This window comes from Gorilla gorilla, chromosome 21, assembly GCF_029281585.2.
Source record: "Gorilla gorilla gorilla isolate KB3781 chromosome 21, NHGRI_mGorGor1-v2.1_pri, whole genome shotgun sequence".
NCBI classification, from domain to species: Eukaryota; Metazoa; Chordata; class Mammalia; order Primates; family Hominidae; genus Gorilla; species Gorilla gorilla.
Window position 1 is genome coordinate 47,482,333 of NC_073245.2, and position 22,011 is coordinate 47,504,343.

The 22,011-nt window shown below is 55.9% G+C and overlaps 4 protein-coding genes across 28 annotated transcripts in view; 1 reads left to right on the forward strand and 3 right to left on the reverse strand.

Moving 5' to 3' along the window:
* MMP24 (matrix metallopeptidase 24) overlaps positions 1–2,917 on the forward strand; it is a 51,691-nt gene extending 48,774 nt beyond the window's left edge. For all 5 annotated transcript variants that reach the window (XM_031004801.3, XM_055373384.2, XM_055373381.2 and 2 more), the window contains one exon: positions 197–2,917. In XM_031004801.3, coding sequence (XP_030860661.3) covers positions 197–534 — 338 coding nt within the window. In that variant the 3' untranslated portion in view covers positions 535–2,917. The remainder of the gene's footprint in view (positions 1–196) is intronic.
* The window catches only part of MMP24OS (MMP24 opposite strand), a 56,748-nt gene extending 52,623 nt beyond the window's left edge, over positions 1–4,125 (reverse strand). For 11 of the 18 annotated variants that reach the window (XR_008674637.2, XR_008674635.2, XR_010132251.1 and 8 more), the window contains exons 1-2: positions 3,973–4,125; positions 3,324–3,860 (exon numbers count right to left, since the gene is read on the reverse strand). Coding sequence is in view for 3 of the 18 variants with exons in the window: in XM_063702155.1 (XP_063558225.1) it covers positions 3,138–3,231; positions 3,324–3,607 (378 nt within the window). In the remaining 15 variants the exon portion in view is untranslated. Of the gene's footprint in view, positions 1–2,858; positions 3,861–3,935 lie in introns of those variants that run through there. The other 7 variants (XR_010132257.1, XR_010132258.1, XR_010132249.1 and 4 more) reach the window with 6 other exon arrangements.
* Positions 4,126–4,848: 723 nt separating this feature from the next.
* On the reverse strand, positions 4,849–10,786 carry EIF6 (eukaryotic translation initiation factor 6). 4 transcript variants are annotated; one of them, XM_063702153.1, is made up of 7 exons: positions 10,641–10,768; positions 10,296–10,407; positions 10,091–10,176; positions 6,577–6,752; positions 5,865–6,041; positions 5,489–5,670; positions 4,849–5,133 (listed from the first exon to the last, which is right to left on the reverse strand). In XM_063702153.1, exons 2-7 carry the CDS (start codon positions 10,400–10,402, stop codon positions 5,124–5,126), a joined length of 738 nt encoding a protein of 245 aa, XP_063558223.1. In that variant the 5' UTR covers positions 10,403–10,407; positions 10,641–10,768; the 3' UTR covers positions 4,849–5,123. The 4 variants fall into 4 exon arrangements, with proteins under 4 accessions (XP_063558223.1, XP_055229361.1, XP_055229362.1 ...); XM_055373386.2 differs by lacking the exon at positions 10,641–10,768 and adding an exon at positions 10,612–10,636; XM_055373387.2 differs by lacking the exon at positions 6,577–6,752 and having other exon boundaries at positions 10,641–10,786.
* Positions 10,787–11,808: 1,022 nt separating this feature from the next.
* Positions 11,809–18,329, reverse strand: FAM83C (family with sequence similarity 83 member C). Its single transcript, XM_004062052.5, has 4 exons — positions 17,696–18,329; positions 14,684–14,851; positions 14,355–14,479; positions 11,809–13,855 (listed from the first exon to the last, which is right to left on the reverse strand). The coding sequence occupies exons 1-4, from the start codon at positions 18,206–18,208 to the stop codon at positions 12,418–12,420; spliced, it is 2,244 nt and encodes a 747-aa protein (XP_004062100.4). The 5' UTR covers positions 18,209–18,329; the 3' UTR covers positions 11,809–12,417.
* Positions 18,330–22,011: the final 3,682 nt, after the last annotated feature.

Consider the following 22,011-nt stretch of genomic DNA (forward strand, 5'->3'; position numbering starts at 1 on the left):
GGCGGACCACTCCAGGTCCCGGGTGCCCCCCTCTGCAGCTTCTTACTCCATGACTCAGCCAAGCACTGCACCCCAAACCTCCAGGTGTGCCCACCTTGCCTCCCTTGCCACAGTGCCTGTGCCCTCCTTTTCACACTGCCCCAGAGCAGGTGCCGGAAGTGTCTGGGAGTGGTGATGCTGGGCTGTATTTCTGCAGATTACACCTACTTCTACAAGGGCCGGGACTACTGGAAGTTTGACAACCAGAAACTGAGCGTGGAGCCAGGCTACCCACGCAACATCCTGCGTGACTGGATGGGCTGCAACCAGAAGGAGGTGGAGCGGCGGAAGGAGCGGCGGCTGCCCCAGGACGACGTGGACATCATGGTGACCATCAACGACGTGCCAGGCTCCGTGAACGCCGTGGCCGTGGTCATCCCCTGCATCCTGTCCCTCTGCATCCTGGTGCTGGTCTACACCATCTTCCAGTTCAAGAACAAGACAGGCCCTCAGCCTGTCACCTACTATAAGCGGCCAGTCCAGGAATGGGTGTGAGCAGCCCAGAGCCCTCTCTATCCACTCGGTCTGGCCAGCCAGGCCCTTCCTCACCAGGGTCTGAGGGGCAGCTCTGGCCAGCGCTCACCAGGGCCAGCAGGGCCCTAGGCTGGAGTCGTACAGCTGAAGTGGTGGGTGCATTGGCCTAGGCTGAGCATGGGGCAGGGAATTATGGGGGCTGTGCCCCAGGGTGGGTGTCTGGCACCCAGCTGCCAGCCTTCTGTCCTGGGCAAACTACTCCCTACTTAAGGGAATAGGCCAGGCTCCATCCGGAGGCAGGGACCATGCCAGGAGGAGCCCCTGTGGTCACGGCATCCTGTGGTGTCCATGAGGTACCACAGCTCCACTCCTGGCTGGAACCCAGCACCCTCTGTGGGAAGCCAGCACTAGCTCTCATCCCCCATCCAGGAGATACTACCAGTCCTGGTCCCCTTTTGCCAACACCTGCTGGTCAGATGTCCCCCTACCCCCACCCCACTGTCCTCCAAGGCTACAGGACCCCTGCTTCTGACACAGTGGGCAACAAGCCTGGGTTTCCCTGCTGGCAGATGGCAGATCCCTCAGGAAACCTGCTCCACTTGTCAGGGTCTCTTCGGAGACCCAGGATTTAGGGTCACATGCTGCAGGCAGGGCTGTGGCCCAGCTGGGTCTGACAAGGACCCAGCTGTCACATCGTGAATATTTAAATGTCCTGTCACTACTGTCCCATTTTGCAAAGGCTGCTTGAGGCTTTAGGTGAACTAGAGGTGACTGTCTTGGTGATGAGGCCAGCATAGCGGCCCTCCCCCAGGCGACAAGGACCAAGGTGCTGCTAAGGCCACTCTAGCGCCCAGACACCCCAGTAGCTGAGCTCTGCTCCTATGGCTACAGAGCTGGGGCAGAAGCTGACCCCATTTCTGGAGGAAGATCCGAGTTTGTGACCGTCCTCCACTCCCCTCTATTGTCACTGTCCCCAGCTTTGCTCCAGTCTGTCACTTGCAGCCTGGAGCTCAGCCTCACCAGTTAGGTGAGGCAGAGATGGCTGCAGGGCCAACACTGGCAGAGCCTGGGAGTCCTTCGGAAGGGGACCAGGGCGTCTGAAGTGCTCAGTGCCCCCACTACTCTGAGGCCGACTCCAGCTACTCTGAGGCCGACTCAATCTCTCGGCTGGAAGCAGTGTTTTCCCAGAGCTTGGCCCTTGCTGACCTTGCTCACTGGGCCCATCTTCCCACACTGCTCTTAGAAGGACACCCCTACCGGTAGCAGCCCCAAGCTGAGGGGGCTCCCTTTTTGACCTTCACTGGCCCGCCCTTCACTGTCTCCAGCAGGAGTTCCTAGGGCTTGGCCTGCCTTGCTCCAGTGCAGCGGAGGCAGCCCTGCTTGTCACTGAGGAGCCCTAGACAAGGCCAATGGGTTCATCAATGCCCACTGGCTCTCTGCCAAAGCCAAAAAGAGGTGTCAGGCAGTCTCCAGCGTGCTGGCCGGGTCTCGGATGCCACCCCTGCTCACTGAGCCTGCATGGGCCTTGCCCCCGACCCTGTGGTCTCTGGGATTGGGGTCGGCTTACCCTGTAGCACAGACAGGGACTCCTGCTGCCCTGGGAGCTGTCTCAAGCAAAATCTCTTGTCCCAGAGGTGCCCATGTGGGTCCGCTGTGTCCCCTGTCATCATCCTTGTTTTTTCTCATTTTGGCCAAGGGCAGGCTCCCTGGGACAGGCAGGGAACAACTGCGGAGATATTAGTGATTCATAGGTTTGTACAGTGTTTTATACTTTGCAAAGCACTTTATTAGCTCACACCTGTCCACTCACATGAAACTCGTGTTAGGCCCTGGGAGGCCGACGGTAACTCTCACCGTGCCCTCAGATGAAGCACAGAGAGGTTGTTACTTGCCCAGGCCATCCAGTGGGCTGGCTGGGTCTTGTGTCCCCATCTGTGGACCCCTCTAGGGTCTGAGATGAGATGAGAAGTGTCTCCTGTATCCACCTCTTCCTGGCCTCCCTTCCCCCACTTCCTGGTCCCTGTCCACTCCTCAGGTTGGTGCTCTCACTTCTTGAAAGCTCTAGGCACCCCCGCCTCCCGCCAGGCTCCCCGTTGGCTCCTGGCAGGCCAGCTGAGAATGAACAGGAGATGGAGGCAGGCAGCCCAGGCTGCAGAGGTGAGGGATGTGGGGCCAGGCCCAGAGGGCTCAGCCTAGAGGCTTCCAATCTCAGATTCTCCTGCCTGTGGTCATCTGTTTGTCCATCACCCCAGGACAGGGCAGACAGAGGGGCAAAGCACTGGGGGCCCCAGAGCCTAGCTTCCCCTCAGCCTGGGGGACATCACAGCATTTCAGTGTCAGTCACATTTTAAACTGATCAGCCTTTGTATAATGTTTTTTAAATCATTTCTAAATAAAACAGAAATACAGAGTGTGTCATTTCCCTGGGATGAGGGAACAAAGATCAGGTTCCAAGAGTAACCTTAGGAAGCTCTGGGAAGAGAACCGGGTCCTTTGGGGTGTCTGGGAGCTGCCCACCCATCTCCTCTGCCAGACCGGCAGTCAGATATCCTCCCTCTACAACAGGCTGGCCCTGGGGGCCCAGGGTAATTGGGGTTCCAGGAACACAGCCTGATGATGCCTCCTTACGATCCAGGATGGGGAGCAGCCCCCCCAGGAGTATGGGGAGGGTCACTGTGGCACGGGCTTCTCCAAAGTCCAGGCCCCTGGTGCCATGACCTGGGACACATAGTCAAGAGCACGGTTATCAGCAATAAAGATATTAATAAAAGGCAGACAAAGTCAGGAGGTCAACAACTTTGCGGGCTTACCAGGAGGCCTGCCCTGCCTCTGGAAGCCAGCGACAGAGAGGGATGCCCCCGACCCAGCCAGCCGGAGAAAGGGATGGGGTGGTCACGAAGGTCTGAGCTGGGTCTGGGTGTAGACTGCGAAGGCGGCCCTGCCGGGACTTCTTTCCAGTCCCCGGCGACCTCTTCGAATTCTCTGCTATCTCTGGGGAGCCTCGGGTGGGAGGGGGTGTAAGAGACGCAGGGACGTGGGGAGAGGAGACAAGGCAGGCAAGAACCACAGGGGACGGCGGACAGAGGGGCGACATCCTCCGGAGGACGCCGTCAGTACCAGGAAGTGCAGGCGATGAGGAAGCGCACGTCGTCCAGCGGCCCCCACGGGCTGGGCTCGGGCTGGGCCTGGGGCTGGGGCTGGGGCTGGGGCTGGGGCTGGGGCGGATGCCGGGGCTGTTCCGGGCCCTCCGGCGCCGCAGGCTGGGGCTGGGGCTGGGGCTGGGGCTGGGGCTGGGTTTGCGCAGGCTCCGGGGCGCCGCGGCCGCCGCTTAGCTGAGCCCCCATGGTCTGCAAGAAGAGAAGCCCTTTAGGTCTGGGTCGCCGGGACACCCCGCTAGGGCCCCGCCCCGGCTCTGCCCTCACCTCTCGCAGCCAGACCCGCGGGTCTCCCGGAACCCACCTCGGCGTCGGGAGGAGCTGGCGCCGTGACGCCACCGCGCACCGACCTCACTCTCCGTGCGTTGGAGTGGAAAGGAGGGACTCGACCCTGTACTCCGGGGCGGGGCTCAGCGACCGTCCCCTGCCAATCCCGCCCCAGCGCCTCAAGGCCCCGCCCCGCGCAAGGGGACGGAATGCGCCCCAACAGCCTCCAAGGCGCCCAGGCCAGGAGGACGCTGGGAACCCGCTGCCCCGCCCCACGCCCACCCAGACAAGGACCTGCAACCTCCATCCACCTTACTCAAAGAATGCCCCGAAGCCAGATGCCCCAGAGCTCTCACAGGGGCCTTGCCCAGCTCAGGGGAAAATCGGAACGGACTCTCTGCCTTTCAAGGCCAGAGAAGACCGGCGCAGAAGTCGGGTGAAAACTGTGAGAACTAGACCGGGCGCCGTGGCTCACGCCTGTAATCCCAACACTTTGGGAGGCCGAGGCGGTGAGTCGCTTGAGTTCAGGAGTATAAACCAGCCTGGGCAACATAGTGAGACTTCGTTTCTACAAAAAAATAAACGAGGCGAGAGGATCGCTTGAGCCCAACAGGTCGAGGCTACAGTGAGCCATCCTTGCATCACAACACTCCAGCCTGGGTGACAGAGGGAGTACACTGCCTCAAAAAGAAAAAAGAAAAAAGGACAACTGTAGTGGAGAGTGTTTCTTGCCCCAGGATGAAGCCTCACATCCTGATGGTAGAGGAGAAGGGAATGGCGTGTGTGGAGGTGGTGAACTGGGTTGCGTGTGTGTTGTGTTCATCCCACCCTATCTTCCCAGAATGCTGGAACAACTGGAGAGTGCAGGGATTGTACACAGGCTGAGGGCCCCAAACATCACATTCAGAATGGCCCGGAGGGAACTGCACTTTAATGGGGTGGCACAGGACAGCAGAACCCTCAGCCAGCAGCCACAGGGCCTGCCAGCCAGCACAACAGAGCAGGTTTTTGCAGTAATGATAGATCCAGGCGATAAGCACAGGTGGAAAAGGGTTGGGTGCCCAGCCCCTCAGTCCCAGTGAGCTCTCTGCCACCTCCTTGCCAGCATCCGGTACAGATTGGGCGGAATGTGGAGAAGGTTGGCCACAGTCCAGAGCCAGGAGCCCATGGAACAACTTGGAAGGTGACTCAGGTGAGGCTGAAGAGAAAGGAAAGCGCACGGTCAGTAGCTGTTTCACAGAGCCCACCTCACTCTCAAGGTGCCTGCCTCAGCCCTCACCCCCGGACCAGCTCTGACAAGCTGCTCAAGCAGCTACTGCTCTAGTATCCTAGCCCTGAAAAACCACAAAGATGAGGATTAGCAGATGCTCAAGAAATATTTTTTGAATATCCTGGCTCTTATCTGCTCAGCAGTGTGCAGATATGCTCTCACACTCGAGAAGCTACCAGAACAAGCTGGTAGGCTCCCATTCTAGATGACATCTTTCCCCCATACTCTCAAAATGCAAGTTAACCCCCAACCCTGAGCAGAAGAAAGGAGAGGCCCCAGGTACCTGTCAATGAGGGAATCCCGCATGCTGGTGGCAATGGTGCTAGGCTGGGCTTCATTCAGCTTGAAGACACTCTCCACCACTGACAGCTCTGTGCTGGTTGTGTCCAGGCCACAGAAGGCACACCAGTCATTCACCACCATCCCAGCGGCAATCACCTCACTGCCTCGGTTCACAGTCCCCGCCTGCCAAGGGATGGGCTCAATGTGAGTCACGGCACCAAATTCTCTCCCTCCTCAATGAAGACTCTCCCCAAACCCTGCTCCTCCCTGACCTGCAGCCCCAGTCCCAAACTGTGGCAGGTAATGACCCAGACTCCCAAACACTAGGCGAAAGGATCTGCCTCGGGAGACGGGGTTCAGAGGACAGGAATGCTTACCACAAGGGGGACTTGAAGAAGAGAGGACAGCTCATCCTGGTCTTCAATTGAAGTCTTGGGATGCACCAGCCCTCCCTGATTGCTGAAGACACAGTAGCTTCCTACTAGCACCTGGTCGGCCACTGTCTGTCTGAAGACTTCCACCTTGAGCACATCTGCCAGAATTTCTTCTGTCTCCTATCAATCAAAGATATTGTGTTCAGGGCTCAGAACTTACAGCCCCAGAACCAAGGTTCTCCATGCCCAGAAGCATCCAGGCCTTGGCTCCCTGAGCCCCTCATTTCTCCTATGTACCTCATATGAAAGCCTCACCCAGAGAAAGGAGGAAGTACAGCTTAGAGCAGAGTCAAGGGAAGCTGTGAAGCCCCTAATATTCATGCATGCCCTGAACAGCTGGAGGCTGGTCTCAATATCACTTCTTTCCCCTCTCACCCACAGTCAAAAGTTCAACAGTCAATCACCTATCCTGGCCCAGGATGCAGGACTGGATGGTTCAATCTCCCCAATCATGAAGGATTCATACCCTCCCCAGCTTCTTTCTGACACTTGATAAGGCCTCTGTTATCACTATTCCAATGAGTACCTGAAACTCAAGAGCCCATATAGAAAAACCACAGGAGAGACCCCTAATTCCTGCCTGTTGGAAAAGAACAGTGGCTAACCACTGACTAGGATGGCCCTGTGACTCTTGGGTCAAGTTGGGCTGCCTCACCCTGTCCAAGTCTGGGTGGACCAAGGCCACGTAGTCATTGCAGGTGGTGACATTGCCCAAGGCTGAGAGCCGCTCCTCCACCCGCCTAATCTGCACTGTGTCTGGCAGGCTGTTGCGAATGTGTTGCAGCTCCTGGTCGGTGGTATTGTTGGGTACCAGGAGACCGTGCCTGTTCCCTGGAGAAACCCAAATTAGAGGGTGAATACACAAGATGCCTGCTGAGCCCTAGGGGCTGAGGATACCACCCAGCCCAGCCCAATCAGCTTTCCCAGGAAAGCTTTAGGCCCAGAGCCCAGCCCTCCAACCCACTGATCTGGAAAACACCCAGGGCAGGCCAGAGACCACCCAGGAATCCCAATAAATCCTGCCTACTTCACCATCACCAACTGGGAGGGAAGCTGAACTCTTGGCATTAGTTGTATATTTTGCTACTTAAAAACTGAGCTGCCGGGCGTGGTGGCTCACGCCTGTAATCGCAGCACTTTGGGAGGCCAAGGTGGGCAGATCACAAGGTCAGGAGACTGAGATCGAGATCATCCTGGCTAACACGGTGAAACCCCGTCTCTACTAAAAATACAAAAAATTAGCCGGGCGTGGTGGCGGGCGCCTGTAGTCCCAGCTACTCGGGAGGCTGAGGCAGGAGAATGGCGTGAACCCGGGAGGCGGAGCTTGCAGTGAGCCGAGATCGCGCCACTGCACTCCAACCTGGGCAACAGAGCGAAACTCCGTCTCAAAAAAAAACAAAAAAACAAAAAAACTGAACTAACACTACACACATAGCAGAATGGCTAGATTATTATTTTTTAAGGCAGAGTCTCACTCTGTCACCCAGGCTGGAGTGCAGTGGTGCGATCTCAGCTCACTGCAACTTCCGCATCCTGGGTTCAGGTGATTCTCCTGCTTTGGCCTCCTGAGTAGCTGGAATTACAAGTGCGTGCCACCACACCTGGCTAATTTTTTGTGATTTTGTAGAGATGGGGTTTCACTATGTTGGCCAGGCTGGTCTCGAACTCCTAACCTCAGGTGATCCGCCCACCTCGACCTCCCAAAGTGCTACGATTACAGGTGTGAGCCACCGCCCCCAGCCAGAATGACTAAAATTTTTACAAGTCATCAATTCCAAGTGTTGGCAAAGATATATGGAGCAACTGAACTCTCATACTGAGACAGGAGTGTAAGTTGGTCAATCACTTTAGATAATTATCTGGCATCATCTGCAACTACTACTAAATAGTCACATAACCTGTGACTCTGCCATGCCACTCTTAGGTATTATATACCCAGTAGAAATATGTACATGTGTTCACTAAAAAAAATAGCAGCACTATTACTTTTTTTTTTTTTTTTGAGACGGAGTCTTGCTCTGTTGCCCAGGCTGGAGTGCAGTGGCACGATCTCGGCTCACTGCAAGTTCTGCCTCCCCGGTTCACACCATTCTCCTGCCTCAACCTCCCAAGTAGCTGGGACTACAGGCACCCGCCACCACACCTGGCTAATTTTTTTGTATTTTTAGTAGACACGGGGTTTCACCGTGTTAACCAGGATGGTCTCGATCTCCCGACCTTGTGATCCGCCCGCCTCGGCCTCCCAAAGTGCTGGGATTACAGGCGTGAGGCACCACGCCTGGCCAGCAGCACTATTCCTAACAGACCAAAGTGAAAACTGCCCAAATGCACTGTCGATGGAATGGATGAATACGTTGTGATATACTTACACAAAACACACCATACAGCAACAAGAATGAACAATCTACAAATACACGCCAATCAATTTCTGAATTCCAGGTCACTCCCATCATAAAATACACAAGGACTAAGCTAAAATCTCCCTTGTCAGAACTTGCTTCAAGTCCTAAGGGCATGGTTAGAGATCAGAGTATTTTAACTGAATAGGAAAAAATAGGAAAATACTTTGAGGTCACTAGGCTTAAGTTTTTGTTGTTGTTGTTTTTTGTTTTTTTTTTTGAGACACAGTTTCACTCTTATTGCCCAGGCTGAAATGCAATGGCACAATCTCAGCTCACCGCAGGGTGAGCTCCACCTCCAGGGTTCAAGCAATTCTCCCGCCTCAGCCTCCCAAGTAGCTGGGATTATAGGTATGCGCCACCACGCCCGGCTAATTTCTGTATTTTTAGTAGAGACGGGGTTTCTCCATGTTGGTCAGGTTAGTCTCGAACTGCTGACCTCAGGTGATCCACCTGCCTCGACCTCCCAAGCAGGCTTAAGATTTTTAAAAATTAAAGTAAAAGTAAAAAAATAAAATAAACAGACTTCTAAAAGTGACCTCAATGAGCAGAACTAAGAAACAATGGGCAGCAGTAATGGAAGACAGATCCAGCTTAATGAAAGGACTGGCCGGGCGCAGTGGCTCACGCCTGTAATCCCAGCACTTTGGGAGGCCGAGTTGGGAGGATCACCTGAGGTCAGGAGTTCAAGACCAGCCTGGCCAACATGGTGAAACTCCATCTCTACTAAAAACACAAAAAAATTAGCCGGGTGTGGCGGGATGTGCCTGTAATCCCAGCTACTTGGGAGGCTGAGGCAGGAGAATCACTTGAAGGGAGTGTTGCAGTGAGCCAAGATCGTGCCATTGCACTCCAGCCTGGGCAACAAGAGCGAAAACTCCATCTGAAAAAATAATAATAATAATAATAAAAAGGAAAGGACCAACAACCAGAATTAACAGTGCTGACAGGTAGTAAGGTAGGGTAGAGATGTGGTAAAGGGAATTTAAGATTCCAACATAACTGAGCAGGATGACCGCATATCTTAGCTAATCTTTACAGAGACAGAAACGGATGCTTAGAAAGAGAAAGCACCTTGCCCAGTCAGTGGCAAGGAGAGATGAGATACAAATCCTCGGCTGGGTATAGTGGCTCTCGCCTATAATCCCAACACTTTAAGAGACCAAGGTAAGAAGATCACTTGAGACCAGGAGATCAAGGCCAGGCTGGGCAACACAGGGAGGCCGCGTCTCTACCAAAAATGTAAAAATTAGCCAGGTGTGGTGGCACGTGCCTGTGGCCCTAGCTACCTGGTAGGCTGAGGTGGGAGGATCACTTGAGCCTAAGAAGCTGAGGATGCAGACAGCTGTGATCTTGCCACTGCACTCCAGCCTGGGCGAAAGAGCAAAAATCTGGCCTCAAAAGAAAAAAAAAAAAAAAAAAGATAAAAATCCTTCTCCAACACTAGGAACTAGGTGTGGAACTTAGTGAGTCACTTAGGTCAAGTCTCAACTTCCTCATCAGTCAAGTTAGGCCAGTAACTCTTACCTTCTAGTGTCTTTGTGAAGAAGGAATGAGAACAGGAGTGAAAGCACTTTACATTATTTGTTATTGCTATTATCCAGCAGCCTTTGCTAGAGGTTGCCCCCGATCTCCTGACGCTTGGCCTGAGAGATTCTATAGTGCCCAGAGATAATAGATGATACCCTGGTCACTCCAGGTTCCCTCCGGGGGTGTAATTAATGGTGCTTGGAGACCACTCCCTCCCTCGGCGTCCTCCACCTGCCTTACCCACACACATGCGCCCGATGATGCGGCAGCCGGCGATAGACGCGTGGACCACGGGGATGGTATCGGAGAGCTCGCCCTCGAACACACTGTAGGGACATGGACTCGGTGGTGGCGGGGCAGAGGGGCCGGCACCCTCCCACTGCCGGAGCTCTTGACTCCTGCGCACGCCTCCCCGCCACCGTAAGCCCCGGGGCTCCCGCCGCACCTGTAGAAGTTCTCTGAGCCTCCGATCGCCACCAGACAGTAGGTGTTGGTGAGCTTAGCAAAGCAGCCGATCTCACAGTTGTTCTCGAACGACGCTCGGACCGCCATGAGGCCTAGGGGCGGCGGGGCCGGGAGTTCAAGGCCGGCGGATCTTTTCCCAAGTATCCCGGCCTCCGCCCCTCAGGCCCCGCCGCGACCCCGCCCCTCTCGGCCTCCCGGCCCCTCCGTCCTCGGGTCCCGCCCACTGGGCCCCCACCAGAACCTCCGGCCCTGAATCCTCTGGCCCCCACCCCTCCCGACCCAGGACCGGAGCTGACCCTCCCAGGTTCCCCTCACACCAGCTCACCAAGTAACCAGTAACAAGCTCCGCACGCGGCGACGGTACCTTGGACTCCCTAAAAAGGTTTCCGTTTCCACTTCCGTCCAGGGAGACTTCCGGGAGAGCCCGGCGCTCCCCGCTGCGCATCCAGCCCCTCTACCTCCGGCCTCCGGCGGACTCTATGGTCGCGAGCGGTCTGGGCGCGACCCCGCCTGGCCCCACCCCTAGCCTGCTCGCGTTCATTCATTCATTATTCATTCAGCAGCTTTTTAGGAGCTGTCATCGACCTAGACCTCCGGCTGGTCGGATGTGAGGCATGAGGGAGAGGAGGGGCCAGGAGTGTCTCGCGGAAGGGTTGATGATGGAGGTATTGATCGAAATGAAGCCGGAGGAAGGGCAGGTTTGGGGAAAGGGATGAGTCCAGCTGTGCCTTGAGGGACAGAAGTCCATGTCTGGAGCCCAGCAGGGGAGTGGAGTGCTGACGAATGAGATGAGGGACTGAAGACGAGTGGACTAGAAGAGGCTACCCATGGAGAGAGTTCCAGGAGGCAGAAGTGCGGCCAGACCGAGGCTGGAGAAAGAGCGCAGCCAGAGAGGGAAAGGCAGCCAGGCTGCAGGTGCTGGACAGAGGGGAGGACTGAGGAAGCAGGGGCTCAGGAAAAGGCTGGAAAGGGGTCCAGGGTGGGCAAGGATGTGGGTGCTGGTTGGCTTCCACGATGTGCCTCTCGCACGGCCTCTATCACTCACTCAGCAGCCAACTTCTGTCCCCAGGATAGTGATGGGGGCCAAGGGCCCTGCTGCACACTTGGACAGGATGAACTTGGCCCACATTTTGTAGAATCTGCAAAAGCCCCGGGTTCTCTCAAAATGTCACAGTGGTAACTTGGAGCCCCTGGACTCCCCCAATTCCTCCTTCGGCATTCACCCTCCTCCAGGGGGTTCCCCATAATTGGCCTGAATGGTGCCCTTCCCATTCCTCCAACGTGTCCCTCCCATAACTCCTCAAAGTTCAGGATACACCAGGCGCTGTGAGTCACAATAAAGTCTGCCTTTATTGATGTGTATCATGTTTACTGTCCCGGGTAAGTGGTGAGTTCAGGAAAATGGCCCACAACCTGTCACAGCCTGTACTTCAAGAGACACTCAGCAAGATGATGACGACGACAATGATGATGATGATGATGATGATGATGATGATGACTCAGCAAGATGATGACGACGACAATGATGATGATCTGTGTGTGTGTTTCCGGGTATCCACATACTCGTTCACCTCAGACCCACTCAGTCCTCTTTAGGGCATCTCTTCACCTGATTCCCTCTACCAAAAATTTTTCTAACTCTCTCCTCCCTCTGTCCAAAACCTCCCCATCCTTCAGGGCCTGGCTCAAAGGCCACCTCCATCTCCTCTAAGAAAGTTTTCTGACTACTCCACCTTCTCCAGGACTCTCTGCCCTTTGTTTTCTAACACCCTCTGTAACTGGTTAACCTTTCACTTGATATGCCTCTGACCCCTTCTCCAGCAGCTTGTGCATTTCACCTCTGTCCCCAGGTCTGAGTGTGACCCACCTGTCAGCTCTACAGGCCCAGCACAGGGCTGAAAACACAGCCTAGATTCAAGAAGATACTGGTTGGGGTGTGTGTGTGTGTGTGTATACACAAGAATCTTGAGCCCAGAGAGTGTGTCTGACCTGGGTTTCTAGACACCTCCCTTCCCCAATCTGGGACCTGAGCAAGTCCAGAGTCTCGGTGGACAGAGGAGGGGCCTGCCCTTGCCAGTGTACCCCCCACGCCAGTCCTTTGGCTAGGACTCAAAGCGGCTTCGGAGCTGCTTGAACTTGGACTTGTTGTACTTAGTGATGAGGTCCAGTTTGCTGTGACCCAGGGTCAGCCGTTTCACATCCCTGACCAGGTCACTGTTACCACCATTGAGATGGCCACCCTTGGGACCCCCAGGCTCAGTTCCCTGCCTGGCCCCGTGCAACTGATGATACTTGGTGATGAGGTCCAGCTTGCTGTGGCCCAGGGTTAGCCGTTTCTCATCCCCAGACCCAGCTCCAGCCGTGCGAGCAGGGCTTGATATTGGGAGACCACTGGGCCCAGGCCCCTCACCACGGAATGGGCCGAACTTTGTGATGAGGTCCAGCTGGCTGTGCCCCAGGGTCTGCTGCCGCTCATCTGGTGCCTGTCTGGCATGTCTGGCTGAGGAGTTGGTTTCAAGGGGCACTCTGGAGCCCTGGGCCTTGGGGTACTGCATCAGGAGGTCTGATTGGCCATGGCTTTGGTTTAGGGACAGCCTCCTGTCCTCCAGGGCCCGATCACCAGGTCTGAGGGAACCCAACTCAGGGGCACCCCTAGTACCCAGGGCTCGGGACAGGAGATCCAGCTGGCTGTCGGCCTGGCTTGGGGACAACCTCCTGTCCTCTGGGGCCTGCTCGCCAGGCCGAAGGGGGCCTGAGTTGGGGGTAACCCCAGAGTCAGGGTCTCCCACTTCTCGGGCTCTGGGGAAGGGGACAAGGAGATCCAGCTGGCCACGGCTCTGACTTGGAGATGCCTTCTTCTCCTTCTCCTCCACTGTCTCCAGGGCTGTGCCAGGTACCCATCGACCCCGCAGGGGGCTGGGCTCTTGGCTTCCTGGGAGCCCATTCTCTGGGAACCGGGACAGAGCTGGGGCACCCCGATGGAACTGGAGGAGGGGCCGGGAGTGAGGAAGCAGAGGTGACCCCACTGCCAAGGTTAAGGGGCTGGTACTGTTATGGTTGAGGGCAGGGGAGGACTGGGACCATGGGTATGCCCCTAGCTTGCCGAGGTTGGCCCTATAGAGCCCAGGAGGGGAGCCGTGGTTAGGGTCTGACAGTTGGCGATGTAGGGAGGGCTGGCCACTGGCCTCACGGCGGGCAGGACCCAGGGACGAGGACACCACACCCGTGTCAGTGCAATCACCACCTCCTGGTAGAGCGAGGTAGGAGGAGTGACCCATAAGCGGTGACTGCTTGATGCTGCTGAGGCTGGTGCTGGAGGGCGGGGACGACGTGGGGCTTGGGACGCCAGGCCTGAAGGCTAGGGCCACAGGGGGAGGACGCAGTGCCCGGGGAGACAGCGGGTCCTCACCGCCACAGAAGCCCTCCACAGGCTGCGACTCAGCGTACAGACAGCGGAACTCCCGGTCAAAGTCTTCCACGATGCGGCCCCTCAGCTGCAGCACCATGCTAGTGTGGGCCTGGCTGCAAAGCCAGGTGAAGCTGGGGGCAGAGGGACAGGGGGGTCAGGAGGCAAAGTGCAGGACCCTGGGGGTCGGCAGGAGTCACAGCCAGGGGTGCATACCTGGTCCAGCACGCTAGACCCAAACCCCACCACCATGAGGGCTCACAGCGAGGGGCAGAGCTCCAACTCCAGAGTCTGTGCTTGCCCTAGCCCTGCTTAGTGGGCCTGGGCACACGGCTGCCCTCAGGGCCCCAACTTCCCCATCTGTCAAATGGACTTGGGGGAGGTTCCCTGAAGTCACTCCAGTTCCAATGGGCATAGTCATTTTCTATGCCAAGGGTATTAAAGTAATCATTCCCCTAGAGTGAGCTCCTCCAGGGCCGATGCCCTCGACACCCTCCCCTGAGCCTGGCATGATGCCTGGCACATGGCAGGTACTCAGTCCGTGTCCGAAGGAATGGATGAGTGGAGGGAAGCTCAGAGCTGCCAGCCAGTTGTGCAGCCCCAGGCCCCCCTTGCCTCCTCGCGCCTGCTCACCTGTAACTGCCCGCCACCACTTGCTCACAGTCGATGAGGACGAACTTCTCCAGGGCCTGCCCCGTGAAGCGGCGGCCAGCCTTGCTGCAGTATATGTCCCCACACGTGCTCCGCACACGCATGTTCTAGGTGGAAGTAGGTTGGGGGTGACCTTGAGAGAGTGAGGCTCAAGCCATGTCTCTGCCCATGGGGTCTCTAACCCCAGACAGCTAAGGGAACCCACCCCCCACTCCCATTGCCCCCCAGTGCTGACTGGCCACCCACTGGCTCCCCTGCCCTCCCTGACTCCCCGCCCACACCCCTGGTTACTGCCCCTGGTCCTCACTGACCGGCAGGTGTTCCCCATTGAGGTCCATCTTGTAGCACATCTCCAGGAAGTGCCTCAGGTGCTCCTGGGCAAGGAGCAGGTACACAGGGACACCACGCCGGCTTGAGGCCTCCATGAGGTCACACAGAAGCTCCATGTCAGTGAATATGTCCATCACCACAGCCACCACCTGGGTGGGGGGAGGCACACGAAAGCTCAGTGCTGCCCAGGGCACTCCCCACATCCAGCCAAACCTGGGGCAGGAAACTGGGCGCTGGGAAAAGAGCACTGGACTGAAAATCAGGAGGCCAGAGCCTTCAAGAGCAAGTGAACAGGAAGGGCACTTAGCAGTGACCTAGCCCAGGGCTTCTTAACTTGGGCACAGGCAGATTTGACTGTCTTCTTTTTTTTTAAGAGTCAGTGTCTGTCTCACTCTGTTGCCCAGGCTGCAGTGCAGTGGCGTGATCATAGCTCTCTTCTGCCTAGAACTCCCAGGCTCAAGCAATCTCCTCCCAACTCAGCCTCCCAAGTAGCTGGTATTATAGGCATGTGCCACTATGCCTGGCTAATTTTCTTTTCTTTTCTTTTCTTTTTTTTTTTTGAGACAGAGTCTCACTCTGTTGCCCAGGCTGGAGTGTAGTGGCGTGATCTCGGCTCACTGCAACCTCTGCCTTCTGGGTTCAAGCAATTCTCGTGTCTCAGCCTCTCAAGTAGCTGGAATTTCAGGCATCCGCCACCATGCCCAGCTAATCTGTGTTTTTAATAGAGATGGAGTTTCACCATGTTGGCCAGGCTGGTCTCAAACTCCTGACCTTGTGATCTGCCTGCCTTGGACTCCCAAAGTGCTGTGATTACAGGCGTGAGCCACCACGCCCAGTCGCTAGTTTTTTTTTTATTCTAATTTTTTGTAGAGATGGGGTTCTCACAAGCTGGTCTTGAACCCCTGGCCTCAAGCGATCCTCCCACCTCAGCCTCCCAAAGCACTGGGATTACAGTCAAATCCCAGCCCAGATTTGACTGTCTTGAACCCCTAGCTGTTTGAAAGCATTTGTGTGCATCCTTCTGTGCACCGAGTGTTTATCCATCATCAGATTCTCAAAGATGACTGTGGATCAGCTGTGCTAGTCCAACGCTCCCTCTGCACTGAGCCCCAGATGGGACAGCAGTGAGAAGGAGAACCCAGACCCCAATTCCCAGGCAAGTTCCTGGCACTCCCCCAACTAACTCCAGCCCAGCTCTGACCCAGGGACTGTCTGTCTGAGGCTCCCTTCTCCAGGGTCACAGCTACAAGCCACTTACTGGGGTCTTCGCTGCCCTTTCCCAGCCCTGCCTCACTTTCCCTGTGAAGCCACAGAGGTCTGGTGTGACCCCTTACACTGCAGACTCCCTTACTTGCACCCATGCCAAATGGATCCAAGTTTTCTGCTCAGTTGAGGGCTGGGCTGGGGCTTGTGCCTCCATCCCATATAAAGGGCTGCCTCAAAGAGGCCCCTGAAACCTTCTTGGCACCTCCCAGCCCCCAGCTGGCCTTTCTTCCCATGGCATATATCTGCTATGAGAGTCTTCTCTCCCAGGCAGGGCCGAGAGGCAGGAGGTACAGAGCATAGCACTCCAGCTCTGGAGTCAGAAAGAACTGGGTTCAAACCTGGACTCCATCACTTCCTGGTGACACAGCTTTGGGTGAGTCGCTTCACCTCTGGAAGCCTCACCTTCCTCATCTGTGAAATGGAGATAATGATAGCCATGTCTCCGAGTTATGGGGAATTAAATGTGAAAATGCTCAAGACATAACAGAGCTCTATAAACATTGGGCTGCAGGGCAACGCAGCATTTCCCAAGGTCACTAGGAGTCATGACAGCCCAGTGCACGAACCTGGCTCCTGACCCAGGATAGAGGGGTCTAAATGGGGGCTGAGAAGGCGAGGCACTGGGGGATGCCCTAGTTCACAGCACAGGCCTGGCCAGGGTGGGGGAACAAGGACAGGCAGGAAGATCAAAGAGGCAGGGGTGAGGAGGACGACAGCAGCAGCCTCACTAATAACCCCATTCCTGATGCCAATCAGGCCTGGCCGTCCCCTGCCTGGGGCACAGGCAGGCTTGCCAGGGAGGCTCTGGAAGTACTGGTGGGATCCCAGCATCCTGGCTTCCCATCTCTGCAGCAGGAGCCTAACTCTCCCTCAAACCCTGCCAGGGATCATCTCGTCCATTCCCCTGGAGTCGGAGGCCAGGGCTTCAGAAGGGAAGCTGTGCTCATGTGTGGCCAGAGCCTTTCTGGGTGCTGACCACCCCTACCTGCCCTCCCAATTCTCTTTCTCCTGAGCTCCCGCTCCCCATCACTGAGCCCAGCAGCCTCCTCTCCTCCTTCCTCCTTGGTTCCAAAGCCCAGCCCTCAAGGCCATGCCAAAGAGGCCCACACGCTGGCCCCTTCCCCTGCTTCAGGCCCAGCTGCAGATGTGGTGCAGGAGGGTAGGGGGCAACTAGGGACCTGAGCCAGCAAGGAGGGCCGGACTGCTCCCCAGGACCCAAGTCAGAGAGCCCCTGTCTCCCCAAGCCCTGAGCTCTATGTCACCATATGGACCTCCCTGGGCAAGTCCCAAGCCCCTCTCTGGCCTCAGTTTCTTCTTCTATAAGTGAAGGAGGTGACTCAGATGTTCCCCAAGGTTGGAGTTCTTAGTGTGGGGATCATAACACTTTTTGAGAATCTGATTTAAGGCAGTGGAGCATCTTCCAAGGTAAAGATGCAGCGAGGACTCCTCCCTCCAACCTGCACCACTTCGTGTGCATTTCAGGGGATTGTGGAGTCCCTGACACCCATGCCCTGTTCTATGCTCATCCGTACTATTCCTGGGTACCAAGCAGTTGCCTAGGTAAATATGGGATGTCCCCCTTCTAGGAGTTTGCAATCTAATGGTGCCAGAGGTGCTGGTCCTCATTCTGCCCCTAAGTCGCTGTGTGACCTTGGGCTGGTCCCTTCCCTCTCTGGACCTCAGTTTCCTCCTCTGTGAGGTGAGTGATGGAGAGATGAGGCCCTTACCGTGCGGGCCTGGCTGAAAAGGAAGCGCAGCAGGTCCTTGATGTTCTTGGCCTTGTCCCTCTGGAAGTGGACCACAGCCTGGGTGGGGCTGAAGCCTGTGGCCTGTGGCACCTCGGGCCAGCCCAGGTCCAGGTCTGGGGGGTCTATGTCAGAGGCCATGGGGAAGTAAGTCCCTGAGGTGACTTCAGAGAGCAGGCTGAGGCGGTCTGGCCCGGAGGCCTCCTGCCCCTGGGCCTCGCTGAGCTCAGGGCCCCCGCGCACATGGCTGGTCATGTAGTCCACATCCAGGGCGCTCAGGAAGGGCAGCTCCCGCTCCTCAGAGATGACCCGCAGGTAGGCAGCCTCACCCCGCTCCAGGAGGGCGTCGGCCGCCAGCCGAGCCGCCTCGCTGTGCCGCAGCACCAGCGGTGAGCTCTCCCGCCACCACGGCAGCTTCAGCTCCTCCACCCGGCCCCGCAGGGGTCCCGCCATGCCCTGGGCTCCCAGGCCCCCAGGCCCCGGGCCTCTGAACATGCCTGCCACGCGGCTGCCTCACCCGCCGGCAGGGCCCATGGCCCGCACGCTGGGCTGGCTGCAGCAGGAAGAGGAGACCAGCAGAACCGCCTTCTGCCCGCCCGCTCGCTGTGTGTGTGGCAGGGCCCCCAAACTGTTGCCACCCTAAATCAGAGCCACGCTCCGCCCTATTGCCCCTGGCCTCTGGAACCTGTCAGGTCAGCCCCACCTGTCTGCCTGTGTTGGGACTCGCCTGCCCAGGGAAGCGGCAGTGCCAGGCCCTCGGTGCACACTCCTGCCTCCCTCTCATCCTCCCAGCAACGCCGCCCCATCCCCACCAGGCTCCCAGCAAGTCTCCAAATGCTCACTTCCCGGGACCCACAGAGGTTGAATTATAGCCAAGAGGGGCCCAGGCGACTCAGGAACACACACTCACACGCACACGCACACACAGTGGCAGGTGGGTGAGCGACTCAAGACACCCAGGAAAAGACATGAACACCCATGCGGATGGACACACTGACAACTGACCGATACACAGACATGGAGTGTGGGCTGACACAGACCGACCACACATTGTAATCACATCCACTTGCATAAACTCTTCACCCAAACGCCGATGTAGAGACCGGCCATGACCCCCCCAACACATACCATAGTGGATAGCACGTGCCCTGGCTCAAGTCTGCAAGGCCCTAAGTGAGAGCTGAACGACTGTCACATGGAATATCCAAGGACATCAACGCCGGTCTGTCCCCCAGCCAGCCCTCTTTTTGCTCCCATAATCGTCCTGCCACTCTCCACCATCTTAACTGTGGTGCTCACAGCCCCCTGGCTCTCTCCCACCCCGGCTCGGAGCTGTCCTTCAAGCACCTAGAGCAGTGGCTCTCACCCTGACCCCAGGGTTGGTGAGAGGTGATGAAATGCAGATCCCCGGGCCTCACCCTCCTGGAAATTCTCATCCAGAAGGTGTCCGTAGGCTTCTGGAGCTTGTCTTTTTCCTTTTTCTTTTTGAGATAGGGTCTTGCTCTGTCACCCAGTCTGGAGGGCAGTGGCGCAATCACAGCTTACTACAGCTGTGCCTCAGTTTCTCTGGACTCGAGCGATCTTCCCACCTCAGTCTCCTGAGTAGCTGGGATTACAGGTGCATGTTACCATGCTCGGCTACTTTTAAAATTTTTTTAGAGATGGGATCTCACTATGTTGCCCAGGCTAATCTTGAACTCCTGGCCTCAAGCAATCCTCCTGTCTCAGCCTCCCAAAGTGCTGGGATTACAGGCGTGAGCCACCACACCTGGCCATTTTTCTTTTTTAATTGAGACATGATCTTGCTCTGTCACCCAGGCTAGAGAGAGCAGTGATGTGATCATAGTTTACTGTAACCTCAAATTCCTGAGTTTTTAAACAAGTGCCCAGTGCACTGTGGGCAGTGGGCTAAGGCCCACCCCTGAGACATGCTGTTCCAGATGGCTGTGCTTGCAACACCCTTAACTCCAGGGATGTTCTTGGCCTGGTGGTGGCCAGACCCCAGCCTTCTTCCCCTCCTCCAGGGCTGAGTATGAAAATGGTTGGAAGGTTGTTTCAGAGAATGGGCGGACACACTGCAAGGTCAGGAGGCAAACAGGGCAGGTAGATTTCTGACCTCTGCTCCAACAAAGATTAAAGTCCTGGAGCATGTACCGTGTGTCCTTCAGAGGATGGTGAGCAGCTTTGCTCTGGGGAAGGGGGTGAGCAGGTGGCAGCTGCAGCTGGGGAGCCAGGCTAGGCAGAAGTGGTCACCACCTTTCCACGGAGGCATGAGGTCCAGCGAGGACGGCGGGAAGCGCAGAAGACCTAAAGCCGTGCCTCGCAGCCTGTTTAGCACTAAGCACACTTGGTTTGTCTGGTCTGTGATCATGTCCGGAACACAGGGTCTTCTGTGTCCAAAGAACTTGACACACATATAGCGGGAGGGAGCTGGGTGGGATTTAGAGGTTCCGGAGTTGAGCTGAGCCCTAGGACCAAAGGTGAATGGGGCTAGGGCTGTGTCTTCAAGGACCCTATAAGTGAAGGGCCTGGGGGAGCATGGGGGAGCCACAGGTCAGGAGTTATGGCCCACTCCATCCCATCCCAGGTGCAGGAGCACCGGGCACTCCAAGGAGGCCCTTCCCTGGGGGTGAGGAGGCTGCAAGAGGGGCAGAAGGTTGAGTAAACAAAGCCAGACCGTGGGAGGGTGATGAGCTGTGGGGGCAGCCGAGGTGGCAGGGCCATCATTAGGGCCTTATCTCCAGATTTGTTTGAAGGGGAGGACCAACCAGGGTCTTATCTGGGTGGTAGAAGTGCCCCCGGGAGGGAGGGAGGCATGTTTGCGTGTCACTGAGTTAGTTTTGTTTATCTTGCAGTGTGTATAATCTACTTTAGGTGCATATCTTTGGCTCTGTATCTTTTAATTGTGGTAAAATACACATAAAATTTGCCTTTAAAAAATAATTCGTGGCCAGACACTGTGGCTCATGCCTATAATCCCAGCACTTTGGGAGGCCGAGGTGGGTGGATCACCTGAGGTTGGGAGTTCAAGACCAGACTGACCAACATGGTGAAACCCCATCTCTAATAAAAATACAAAAAGTAGGTGGGTGTGGTGGCAGGCGCCCGTAATCCCAGCTACTTGGGAGGCTGAGGCAGGAGAATCGCTTGAACCTGGGAGGCAGAGGTTGAGGTGAGCCGAGATTACGCCACTGCACTCCAGCCTGGGTGACAGAGTGAGACTTCATCTCAAAAAAAAAAAAAAAAAAAAAGAATTAGAGATGGAGTCTTGCTCTCTTGCCCAGGTTACTCTCAAACTCCTGGCCTCAAGCAATGCTCTTGCCTCCGCCTCCCAAAGTGTTGAGATTACAGGTGTGAGCCACTGCACCAAGCCAAAATCTGCTATTGTAACCATTTTTACGTGGTACACTTCAAGTGTCGTAAGTGCATTCACACTGTGGTGTAACCCTCACCACCATCCATCTCTAGAACTCTTCTCACTTTGCAAAACTAGAGCTCTGTACCCACTAAACACGAATTCCCCATTTCCCCCTCCCCCAGCCCCTGGAGCCCACTATTGTGCTTCCTGTCTCTATGAATTTGACTCCTCTAGGTACCTCATTTAAGTGGAATCATACGGTTTTGTCCTTTTGTGACTGGCTCATTTCACGTAGCTTCATGTCTTCAAGTTCCTTCACATTGTAACGTATGTCGGAATCTCCTTCCACTTTAGGCTGAATAACATCCCATTGCATGTATGTAGCATGTATGTAGCACATTTAGCTCATGTATGTAGCACATTTAGCTCATTCCTCTATGGATGGATGCTTGAGTTGCTTCCACCTTTTGGCTGTTGTAAATAAGGCACAGGTGTACAAATTTGGCTCTGTATTTTTGTATACTTCCCCCCACGCCCAGGTTTGTACTAGATTCCTTTTTTGTACATAAGAAACCACTGAATATTGGCAATTTCATATGGTTTGACTAAATATATACAGGTATACCTATGCAGAACTGTACCTGTGCTTGTATGTGTGTGCACGTCCTGTCTGTGATGTTTGTGTGCCCGTGTGGCACGGCAGTGTGCATGGACCTGTGTGTGCATGTGTGACTGGGTGGTGGGATAGTCCTTGAGTTGGACTCTGTGTTGCGGTACTGGGGCTGTGTACAGGAAGCACAATGGAGAGGGGCAGGGGTGGGAAGACTTCGTTGAAAGGCAAGGGGTTCCAGTGGATCCCGGACATCGTGACAATACTTGTGTGCAAATCAAATCAAATCCCCCCAGGCTGCGGGACCAGCTGCCTCTCCCTAGGCAGCCC

What these genes read in the sequence shown, in the direction of transcription:
- EIF6 (XM_063702153.1), bottom strand. Translation starts at nt 10,402, where the DNA reads ATGGCGGTCCGAGCGTCGTTCGAGAACAACTGTGAGATCGGCTGCTTT. An exon ending in GGCTCAGAGAACTTCTACAG is followed by an intron (nt 10,177 to 10,295) that starts GTGCGGCGGGAG and finishes ATGTCCCTACAG; the next exon opens with TGTGTTCGAGGGCGAGCTCT. An exon ending in CATCGGGCGCATGTGTGTGG is followed by an intron (nt 6,753 to 10,090) that starts GTAAGGCAGGTG and finishes GGGTTTCTCCAG; the next exon opens with GGAACAGGCACGGTCTCCTG.
- FAM83C (XM_004062052.5), bottom strand. Translation starts at nt 18,208, where the DNA reads ATGTTCAGAGGCCCGGGGCCTGGGGGCCTGGGAGCCCAGGGCATGGCG. An exon ending in TTTTCAGCCAGGCCCGCACG is followed by an intron (nt 14,852 to 17,695) that starts GTAAGGGCCTCA and finishes CCCCCCACCCAG; the next exon opens with GTGGTGGCTGTGGTGATGGA. An exon ending in GTGGTGGCGGGCAGTTACAG is followed by an intron (nt 13,856 to 14,354) that starts GTGAGCAGGCGC and finishes CTCTGCCCCCAG; the next exon opens with CTTCACCTGGCTTTGCAGCC.